Source organism: Muscardinus avellanarius (assembly GCF_963383645.1).
Source record: "Muscardinus avellanarius genome assembly, chromosome: 2".
NCBI classification, from domain to species: domain Eukaryota; kingdom Metazoa; phylum Chordata; class Mammalia; order Rodentia; family Gliridae; genus Muscardinus; species Muscardinus avellanarius.
The window spans coordinates 58,280,109-58,292,292 of NC_137787.1; the positions used below are offsets into that span (position 1 = coordinate 58,280,109).

The 12,184-nt window shown below is 36.9% G+C and overlaps 1 protein-coding gene across 1 annotated transcript; it reads left to right on the forward strand.

The window, feature by feature from the left end:
• Positions 1–328: 328 nt before the first annotated feature.
• LOC308258449 (cytochrome c 2) lies at positions 329–11,378 on the forward strand (the record flags this gene model as incomplete). The annotated part of the gene is made up of 2 exons (XM_080689027.1): positions 329–497; positions 11,230–11,378. The coding sequence occupies 2 exons, from the start codon at positions 329–331 to the stop codon at positions 11,376–11,378; spliced, it is 318 nt and encodes a 105-aa protein (XP_080545153.1).
• Between the last annotated feature and the right edge of the window lie 806 nt (positions 11,379–12,184).

Sequence of the window (12,184 nt, forward strand, 5' to 3'; positions counted from 1 at the left end):
TATAATTGTTTGAAGGCTAATGTAAAACCAGGTTTATACCAACAGCAGTTTGTGAAGTAGCTATGGCTAGAGAGTTAAAATAATCTTGACAAATGAGATTAAATATTTATAAAATTAGACATTTTAATATATTTGTGTTATTAAGCATTTAGACGTTGAAGCATGTATGCTTTAATTTTTATTTTGCATGTATGCTTTAAATGATTCATTTTGTTTAATATCATTAGCATTCACTTTGGCCACAGTTACAGGATTAACCATTCTTTTAAAGTTTTGCAAATCTGATATTTTCTTTGGTGTGTGGTTTAAGGTTCCCTTGCAAAACAAAATGGGAGATGCTGAAGCAGGCAAGAAGATCTTTATTCAGAAATGTGCTCAGTGCCACACAGTGGAAAAAGGTGGAAAGCACAAGATGGGTCCAAATCTCTGGGGTCTCTTTGGCCAAAAAACAGGACAAGCACCAGGATTTTCTTATTCTGATGCAAACAAAAACAAAGGTAAAAATCAGCAGTTATGGGAGAGGCTTAGAAAGACAAAAGTACGTTATTTGGCATTATACTAATCACCTAATTTGCAAATGGACCCCCATGCTCATAATACTGAGATACTGATTTATATCATAAGACCTGCATTTGGATGACTGGTCATTCTTTTGATCAGAAGAGCTAGAAATCTTGTATAGCATAGGATTTTGCCTATACAGGGCATTTTATTTTATGCAGTACATTTATCTTGAAAAAATGTGATCTAGGTTTTTAAAAAACGTAATTTAATGGCATGGTAGTGATTCTATTTGTAATAGTGATTTTTAGATGAGTGGGGGGATATTATTCAGTTAAAAGTATATTCAGTCATTTATTTGTTGGTAGAAATGAAATGATAGTAAAATGAGAAAGCATTATTGAGTTGAGATTAAAAGTGGATAGAGCCGGGCATGGTGGCGCACGCTTGTAATCCCCACGCTTGGGAGGCAGGGACAGGAGCATCTTGCAGGTTCGAAGCCAGCCTTGCTGGCTTTAAGAGACCCTGTTTCCAAATAAAAAATATATAAAATAGGTCTGGGAGTGTAGCCCAGAGGTAAAAGGGTTCCATCCCCAGTACCAAAAAATAAAAATAAAAATAAAATAAATAAATAAAATAAAAGTAGAAAAGACTGCAAAATAATTTGTTACTTCTGGATATGTGTGTGTATTATAAATATGTATATGTATACAAACACACACACACATACACACACACACACACACACACACATATATATATATATATATATATATATATATATATATATATATGTATGTATGAATGTATGTGTGTATAACTGGATTTTCATATCAGATATTCTTTTTTTTTTTTGGTGGTACTAGGAATTGAACCCAAAGGCATTCTACCTCCATGTGGCTAATGATTTAGTCAATCATGACATGTAATGAAACTCCAATTAAAAATGCAAGATACTCTCAACCCGAAGCTCCTGTTGAATTTCTGGTTGTTGAACACATGCACATGCTGGGAGAGTGTTGAGTCCTGATTCCACAGGAAGTTGACCCACAGGCTGTGCATTTGTACCCTCCTGGTCCTTGCCTTGTAATTTTTTTTTGTGTGTGTGGTACTGGGGGTGGAACCCAGAGGCTTTCTACCTCTGGGCTATACTCCCAGCCCTATTTTATTTGGAAACAGAGTCTTACTAAGTTGCTGAGAGCCTCACTAAGTAGCTGAGGCTGGCTTCGAACCTATGCGATCCTCCTAACTCAGCCTCCCAGGCGTGGGGATTACAAGTATGCACCACCATGCCTAGCTGCCTTGTAAAACTATTCATCCAGCCATTCCTGATTTTTATCTTTTATAATAAAACTGTAATTTTAAAATTTCTTGAGTTTTCTGAGTTGTTTTAGAAAATTATTGAATTTGAGGATGGCTTCAGGAATTCCTGGATTTTGTAGCCAGTTGGTCAAATCTGTGAGACCTGGGGACTGATACTACAGGAGCATCTGAGGTGCAGACATTCTTATTGGGAACTGTACAGTCTGTGCTGACTGGAGTCTGGAGGCAGTGTCAGAATTGCATTGCTGTTATTGCAATAGGATTTTCAGTTGACAGACTTCTGAATAAATATTTTTAACTCATGCTTATTATTTAATTTATATGACTTTAATTTTAAAGTAATATCTATAATATTTTATTTTCTTATTCTGTTAGAACAGTAATCTTTTGGGGTGCTAATTTGTAGACTAGTTATAAAAAATATTTTTCTGGTAGCAGCCAGGATTTTGAAGAATTTATAACTTATTAGCATTGATTTGAAATGCTATTGAAACTTTACTACAGATGCATTTATTATTATTTTTTTTTAATTTGCAGTACTGGGGATTGAATCCAGGGGAATTTTACTTCTGAGCTATACCCCCAGCCCTATTTTTTATTCTTTATTTTGAAATAGGGTCTCACTGAGGTGCAAAGGACCTCACTAAGTAGCTGAGGCTGTTTGCAAAACACAATTATTTTTTCTAGTGCTGGCTTAATATTCATGAGTTTTTTTGAGATTTTGCTTATCCTGAAACATTTTTATTTCTCCATCAATTTTGAATAATAACCTTTCTGGATATAGCAGTTTTGGTTGGAAGTTGTTTTCTTCCATGGTCTGGATTATATCATACCAGTCTCTCCTGGCATTCATGACTTGGGTTGTAAAGTCTGGAGTAATTTTTATGTTTTGCCCCTGAATGTCACATGTTCTTTTGTTCTACTGCTTTTAAGATTCTTCCCTTAGCCTGTGTTGGTCATTTTGATTAGTACATGGTATGGTGAAGTCCTTTGATTGTCTTAATGGTGTTCTGTATGTGGATGTCCTGTACATGGAGGTCCAAGTCTCTTTCCATGTTTGGAAAATTCTCTGAAATTATTTATCTGAAGAGATTACGGATATCTTTGGTCTGTGTCTCTATCCCTTCTTTAATGCCTTTAATCTGTAAGTTAGGATGCTTCATATTGTTCTGTAGTCATTGGATGTTTAGGTTCTGTTGTTGTAATGTCTTCTGTATATAGTTGACTGTGCTTTCGGTTTTGAATGAACTGTCTTTTAACAGTGATATTATGTTTTCCATTTCATCTAATCTTCCAGAATTTTTTTCTACTGCTGTCTTAATTTTATTTATTGACTCTTTCATTTTATTCCAGGCCTCTTTCTTATTCTTTCCTAATGTCTCAATTTCTTATTTCATTTCTTGTACACTTACTGTGATGTCTTTCATCATATCGAAGATCAGGATTTGGAATTCTTCTTCTTTTATTGCTTGCAGGTCAGTATTCATGATGTGCCTATTTCCTCACTGTTCCTCATTCTCATTTTCAGAGTTCTTGGGTTTGTGTTTCTGTTGGCATCTTCTTTCTTTTTGTGTGTGAGTCTGTGGATAATAGACTGATCCAATCTTAGCAGTAGGGATTTAGAGGTGTCAGCAGGTTCATGCATGGGTAAGTAGTGTTTTTTTTTAATGATGGAGTTTAGGTTGGGGGGGAGGAGATGGGGTGATGAGTACAGGAGTAGGGTAAAGTAAAGGATATGATTAAGTTGAGTAAGAATTTAAGTATAATGAGGTAGTGTTTGGTTGAAAATGAGAGATGATATAGTAGGACTCTCATAATTAGTATAGAGTATTTAGGTATGGAGATATACAATAGCTGGAATATAAAACAAGGAGATACAGTAAGGGGGAAACAGTTTTGAGAGAAGAGAGTAGATAGGATAGAGTGAGGGAGCTTGTTAAAGGAATGGGTGAGGAAGCAAACAAACATGCATAAGATAACAAAATAAGTAACAAAAACTAACAATTGTAAGAGTAAATCAAAGACAAAAACTAGCAACAGTGAGAAAGAAAAAAAAAGCAGTACTGCTAATTTACACATATAGGGACTGTATAATATCTGTTCAACTGTAGTAGATTCTGGAATATGTTCCAGTATCTCTCATTTGCTCCATAACCTATTGTCAGCTTTTGGACCTACTTTATGAGTATTTAATCCCCTCTCTTGCCTCTGACCACTTTGTGTTCAGGTGTCATGGCAATGGGTGTCACTGTAAATTAGTTTTGTGTAAGCTCAGGGTTCTGTGTTTTCCCACCCTTGGCTCTGTGCTTTCTGGCCCTCAGCTCTGCACTTTCCAGGCATGGGCTCTACACTTTCTAGTCCTGGGCTCTGTGCTTTTATGCCCTTGGCTGCGCACTTTCCCATTATGGGCTCTGCAGTTTCAGGCGTTGGGCTCTGTGCCTTCTAGACCTGGGCTCTGTGCCTTTGAAACTGGGCCTGCACCTCCCCATCTGCACTGGCACAGGGTGTCTAGTGTAATCTCAGAGTCACCCCCTGTGACCCTGTGCCAGTACTGCACTTTGGGCACTATGGGCCTTTCCTGTGCCTATAGGGTCTAACCCGACCACCTTAGGGGTGGGCCACTAGATCCTAGCCTGCTGGAGTCCCTGCAGCTGCTCTGGGTGGTCATCTGCTGAGGGATGCAGTTACCTTACTGTCCTGAGGCCCGGGTCTCTGCAGGGCACAGTGTACCACTGCAGGTGTCAGTTTCTGGTGAGTGCATGGGCCTTTGGATCTTTTTCTCCATCTCTGAAGCGTGGTGCTGGTTGCTTAAGAAGTTGGAGTTCTGCCACCACTTTCTGCACTTCAAGTCATTGGTTTACTTGCTGGAATTTGGGGACTGCAAAACTGCTATCCATGGTTGGGGCTGGTGGCCCAAGATGGTGCCAGCCACCACACAAGATCATTCGTGCTCTTGGGCTCTTTGCTGTGGATCTCGCATTCTGAGTATTGTATTCTCTTCCACCGTGGTTCCCTTTCTTGTATTTTTGTTTGTAAATATCTTTGCTGCTAGCTGGACGTGGTTGTGCAAGCTTGTAATCCCCGTGCTTGGGAGGCTGACACAGGAGGATTGCACAGGTTCGAAGCCAGCCTCAGCTACTTAGTGAGACCCTGTTTCCAAATAAAGTATAGAAATAGGTCTGGGAGTATAGCCTGGAGGTAGAAAGCCCCTGGGTCACACCGAAGTACCACCAGAAAAAAAAATCTTCGCTGCTTTGTTTTTTTTTGTCAAGGAGCTGCCTTCTTGGTAGTTGATTTGTTTGTTATTGCTACTGAGATGTGCTGTGTCCTACAGTCACCATTTTCTTCCTCCTTCTGAACTAGGATTTAAAAATAAGATTACTTATAATAAAATAAGAATTTAAAAATTTTTTAGATTAAAATTGTGATTAACAAAGAAGTTTGGCTAAAAATTCTTTAGCCAAAGATGTAAATAACAAAGAACTAAGATGTCAATACAGTGTTAATACAAATTGTTTTATACTATCAAACATATTTTATTTTTATGAATAATCTCTCTATTGCAAATATTTGTGCTTTTTCAGAAAAATGTGGAAATTTTTATATTTCAAAGAAGATATGTCATGATTTTATATAGTTTTATAAAATTTGTAATTGTAACAACAATCTTGTTTGGTTTTTAAAATTGTGGTAAATATATACATAATATAAGGGGTTTAATTTAATCATCTTTGTACAATTCTGTGGCTTTTACCACATTCACCATTGTTTTTCAAAACTTTTTTATTTTCTTAAACTGAAACTCTATACCCATTGAACAGCTCCTGGCAATTACCATTATACTTTCTATGTGAATTTGACTTTTCTAGTTATCACATGCATTTATCTTACAGTATTTCATCTTTTGTGACTAGCTTATTTCACTTAACATAAGGCCCTCAAAAATTCATCCATGTTGTACTATATGTCAGAATTTCCATCTTTATTATGGAAGAATAATATTGTTGTATATACATGTGAATAATGCTATTATGAACATAGGTATACAAATATGTGTTGGGTCTCTCCTTTCATTTCCTTTGGATATAGTCCCAGAAGTGGATATTGAATACAGTGATAATTCTCCTCCTCCTCCTCCTCCTCCTCCTCCTCCTCCTCCTCCTCCTCCTCCTCCTCCTCCTCCTCCTCCTCCTTCTTCTTCTTCTTCTTCTTCTTCTTCTTCTTCTTCTGTGGTACTGGAGATCAAACTCAAGGGCATTTTAGCTCTGAGCTACACACCCCAGCTCTATTTTTATTCTTTGTTTCAAAACAGGGTCTCACTAAGTTGAATAGGGACTCACTAAGTAGCTAAGGCTGGACTAAAACCTGGGATCCTCCTGTATCATCCTTCTAAATGCTGTAATGACAAGTATGCACCATTACACCTGGTGAATCCAATGATAATTCTTTAATTCATTAAGGAACAGGTATACAGTTTTCCAAAATGTCTGTACCATTTTATATTCCCATCAGTGCACAAGAGGTCGTTTCTTCATATCATCACCAACACTTGTTATTTTCTTTTATTTAATTAATTTATTTTTAGAGTAGTGGGGATAAAGCTACACCCCCAACCCTATATTTTATTCTTTATTTTGAAACAGAGTCTCACTGAGTTGCAAAGAATCTCACTAAGTAGCTGAGACTATCTGAGAACTGCAATCCTCCTGTCTGAGCCTCCCAAATGCTGGGATTACAAGCGTGCACCACCACACCTGGTGAATCCAATGATAATTCTATGTTTAATTTATTAAGGAACAGGTATACAATTTTCCAAAATGTCTGTACTCTTTTATATTCCCATCAGTGCACAAGGGTTCCAGTTTCTTCATATCATCACCAAAACTTATTTGTTTGTTTCTTTGTTTGTTTGCTTATGGTACTGGAGATAAAACACAGAGGAATTCTAAATCTGAGTTACACCCCCAGCCCTATTTCTTATTCTTTAATTTGAAACAGTGTCTCACTGAGTTGCAAAGGGCCTAAGTAGCTGAGGCTGTCTGAGAACCACAATCTTCCTGTCTCAGCCTCCCAAATGCCCAAATGCTGGGATTACAAGCATGTGCCACCATGCCTGGACATATGTGTATATATATACATATATGTGTGTGTGTGTGTGTGTGTGTGTGTGTGTGTGTGTGTGTGTGTATTTGGTGGCACTGGGGTTCCTGGAAACCCTTCTACCTCTGGGCTACACTCCCAGACCTTTTTATACTTTTTATTTGGAAACAGGGTCTCTTAAGCCAGCACGGCTGGCTTCAAACCAGTGCGATCCTCTTTGCCTCCCAAGCGCAGGGATTATAAGCGTGTGCCACCATGCCCAGCTATATATAATTTTTAAAAATAGCCATCCTAAAAGGTGTGAAGTAATACATTCTTTTGAAAATTTTATTGAAGTATATGTGGTTTGGATATTCATTTTACTAATGAGTAGTGAGATTGTGTTTTTTAAAAAATCAGTAAATAAATAAGGTTTTTCTTTTGAGAACAATATCTTTATACTAGATTGAAGTAAATTTTGGGGCAATAATAATTGAAGCAGGTTTTAGAAAAATTAGATTATTTATGACTTTTCTAGGGTTCTGTGCGAGTAAGTGATGAAACTAGGACTCAAACTCAGGCTTTCTCGAGCCTTTGAATAAATTATATCATGGAATTAGCATAAGCTATACTAATTTATTAGAAATAAGTTTTTATCTTTTACCTATTGACACCTCAAATCTTGCTTATAGATTCAGTGGGATACACTAAATCATAAATTTGTTAATAATTTAAAAATATTTTGAAATTCACTTGTACTATATGAAAATTCAGAGTTGGAAAGAATACTTCTCATTATGAGTCACAGGAAATTATGTATGTCTACTTTTCCAAAATTTTTTCCATTCTTCTCTACTAATTTTTCTTGATAATACTATTTTTTGTAATTTTGGTAACCATGTTTATGCATCAAACAGAATCCATATGCTTCTATTTTTATTTATTTAAAGAATATCTGTTAATCTTCCACTAAGATAGGAAAATCAGTGCTTTATACTACCTGCCATCTTTCCCTCCTTTTTTCTCTCCCTCCCTTTTTTTGTTTATTTATGTATTTATTTATTTTTTTGTGGTACCAAGGTTTAAACCCAGAGTTACACTACCTTCAGGATATACTCCCAGCCCTATTTTATTTATTTTTAAACACAGTCTCAAGCCGGGCGTGGTGGCGCACGCTTGTAATCCCTGCGCTTGGGAGGCTGAGACAGGAGGATTGCACGGGTTCGAAGCCAGCCTCAGCTACTTAGTGAGGCTTTCAGCAACTTAGTGAGACCCTGTTTCCAAACAAAATATAAAAAAGGTCTGGGAGTATAGCCTGGAGGTAGAAAGCCTCTGGGTTCCACCCCCAGTACCACACACACACACAAAAAAAAAAAAACAAAAAAACCCCCCAAAAACAAAAAGACCCACAGTCTCACTAGATTGATGAGAGTCTTACTACTTGCTGAAGCTATCCTCCAGCCTGTGATCCTCCTGTCTCAGCCTCCCAAGTACTAGTATTACAGGTGTGTGCCACCATGCCCATCTTTTTCACACTTTTCTAACTCTTGCTTACTTATTTCTAGTCTGATATGACATATATCATTTGCTTAACATTTAAGTGCTATCAAGAGGGATGCCCAGTTTATATCCCAGTATTTTTATCTTTTGATTGGTGGATGGTCATCTGTTAGTCATTATACCAAGAAAGTAGTATTTGTATTATCTTAAACCAATTATTATATGTTTGAAAACATTTGTGGAGTGCCATTACACTTGAATGATAATTTGGCTGTGCATACATTTGTTGAGAGACAGTTTAATTCCTTGAGATTTTGTGTACTTCATGTTGAATTATTATTTGGAAAAATATGAAATGAGCCTGATAGTTTTCTCTTATGAGTTGCTTGGTTTTATTTTTATCTTATTATCTCTCCCCTAACTTTCAGTAAAGTTCCTACTGAAATTTAATAACTTTACCAGGCTATGTCTAGTCCTTGATTTGTCTATTTCAGTATTTGCTGGTACATGTTATACTAGTCTAATTGGTGGATTATGAGCTTTTGTTTTTAAAAGTTTTTTTCAAGTATATGTTTTTTTTTTTGTGTGTGTGCAGGTCTGGAGATGGAACCCAGGGGCATTCGACCTCCGAGCTATACCCTTGCCCTATTTTTTATTCTTTATTTTGAAACCAGGTCTCACTGGGTTGCAGAGGGCCTCACTAAGTAGCTGAGGCTGTCCGCGAACTGCGATCCTCCAGTCTCAGCCTCCCAAATGCTGGGATTACAAGAATGTGCCTCCACGCCTGGCTCAAGTATATGTTTTAACAATTTTATTGTGTTTGGTTTTTAAAATCTTACTTGGGCCACTAATTATGCAGATGTTGAAACTCCTTTGTTTTAATATCTTCTGTATCTGTAATTTTTCCTTTGATATGATAAAGTAATAATTTTAAACTCTTTATATTTTCCATTTTGTTTTTATCAAACCTAATTGTACCATCATAATATCTGTTTATTTTCCGTCATTTTTATGTCTTTCTGTTTTGTCATTTTTTGCTTAAGCTATTGTAGCTCTATTTTGAGCCCTTAACTTATAAAGACCTTTTGTGAATCCCTTGAAATAGGGTCATTATTTTCTTTTGCCTGAGGTATACAAGTTCTTATGTGTAAGTTGTTTTTATATTCCTTTATGCTTTGTATGTGGGGTGTGTGTGTGTGTGTGTGTGTGTGTGTGTGTGTGTGTTTTCAATACTCTTTTGTGCTATTTCTTTTTTATTATTACTCAACTTTTGATGAGGACAGTCCTTCTTGGACTAATTATTTGTAAGAATAGTAATGGTGAGGGTCTAGTTTTCTAGTTAGTTGTGAGTTCTTCTTTTTCCATTTGTATGTTAGAGGTATGTATATATGTCTGACTGTGCAGGTGTATAAGTTTTGAGGGGAGTGTCACTAGGCTCTGTTTCACCTGGCTAAGACTGGTAACCCTAGAAGTATGCAGCTTCTGTGGTTTCTCTTTTATCCTATACGATGTTAGGGTCCTTCTTTCAAAAGCAGCATGCCTGTGTTTTCCTCTTACTCCTGTTTCTGGCCTTCATGATGTTAAAGTGAATGTAACGAGACTTTCTTGGCCAGTTGATACACCTGTTCCTTTGGAGCCCAACAAAAGTTTATGATTTTTTCCTTCAGTAGGTGTCCTATACTTTGGAGAACTCTTATCTTCTCCCAAGATCATTATTGGCAGGTATCCTCTTCATCTGCTCCATGTTTCATGTCCTTGGCCATCTTCTTAAAATATCAATTTTAGGGTTATAGGTACTTCCTGAAAAGTTTTATCAAAAGTGGAGTTAGCACTAGAGTTTCTCTTTGTCTATATTCTTTTAACTAGTTTAGGAAGGGAAAAAAATGCATCTTTTGAGCCAGCATTTGGGAGGCGGAGACCTGAGGATCGTGGTTTGTGGACAGCCTCAGCTACTTAATGAGGCCCTTTGCGACTCAGTGAGACCCTGTTTCAAAATAAAGAATAAAAAATAGGGCTGGGGCCGGGCGTGGTGGCGCACACTTGTAATCCCCGTGCTTGGGAGGCGGAGACAGGAGGATCGCGCAGGTTCGAAGCCAGGCCCGCTGGCGAAAGAGACCCTGTTTCAAAAATATAAAATAGGTTTGGGAGTGTAGCCCAGAGGTAGAAGGGCTTCCAGGAACCCCAGTACCACACACACACACACACACACACACGAAAAAAAGTAGATCTGGGGCTGTAGCTCAGAGGTAGAATGTCCCTGGGTTCCATCCCCATCCTTGCAAAAATAAATAAATAAGTAAATTCATCTTTCTCTATCATCTTGAAGCTGGATTTCTGAATCAGATTTTGACAGAAAATCTAGACAAAAGCAACTTGATTTTATTGATAGAAGAAGATAAAAAAGAAAAGCTAGTAGTTACAAGTTTTTGACTTCAGGTAGCTTTGTCATCTTAGAGCAAGTTGCTTTCTTTGGGCCATCATTTACTCATCTGAAAAATGAAGAATTGGATTAAATTCTCTTTAAGATCTCTGGAAGAAACTCTCTAGTTCTACAATGATGATTCACTGCTCAGCATGCATGAGGTGGTCATTCATTGCTATACCTTGGATAATCCTAAACAACAGTAACTATTGGGTTCTTGAAGAGAAGCCAGGGAGTGGAGTCTAACTTTGGAATATTCTTACAGGTCAGAAGCTATACATATTCTTAGTTAAAAGTCTTCCTATCAAATCAGAGGGCAACCTTTTGTTCAAATACTGAGTCATCAGAAAGCAAGGCCTACAAATTTAACAATACAAACCTAAAACTTATTTTTAACTTTATAGGTATTGTCTGGGGAGAACAGACTTTGATGGAATATTTGGAAAATCCAAAGAAATATATTCCTGGAACTAAAATGATCTTCGCTGGTCTTAAAAAGAAGAGTGAGAGAGAAGATCTTATTCAGTATTTGAAACAGGCAACATCTTCATGAAATACTATTGCAACTTCAAAAATATTAGTTATAAATTTTAAATATTAAATTTTGTGCTATTAAAGAAGTCATTTTTATCTTTTGTGATCAGCCTGTAGTAAATTTAACATTTTAAAATAAAAATTGATGTTTTTGATTGTGCATAGTCTGATAAGATGCCCTTAAGAGCCTGAACTTGATTTTGTCTGCTCCCCAGTTATGGTGATAGTCAGGATGGAGGAGGAAAAGGAAGGAATTTGAAATCTCTTGTGCTTCAGTAGTCTCTGAATGCACAAAATATTTTATAAGCGCAGCAAATGCTGTTGGTAATAGACATAGTTTGTATAATATGTATTTCTCTGTCATTTAAATGCATTATCTTTAATTTTCATCAATCTGTGTTTGGTTATGTGTTTGCTTTTTATTGTACACAATATTTAAGTAACTTAAGGGAAAAAAGTAAAGAAAATAAGTTAAAGAAGACAATTTTATTTTAGGAGTATTTTTGGAATAAAAGAAGAGCAAATTGTTGACCTTGGGTGAATAAGATCTGGAGAGAAAAAGAAAATTATGTCCTATGTTAATAAACATATGTAACATATAATATTTTTGCACTCTATGCAATATAAAACTGGACTGAATTGAGTGATACCAAGGACCCTTGAGAGAGGGAGAAAAAAAATCCCAATCCTCACCAAAAAAGTGGAAAGAGCTCCACCTCACAGTAAGAGTCAGGTGTGGAGGGGCAGGTCCACAGCAGGTAATTGACGGTGGAAGGTAACAGTGCATCTGTGCAGCGAGGCAGCCTCTGAAGAAGCTGGGCATTA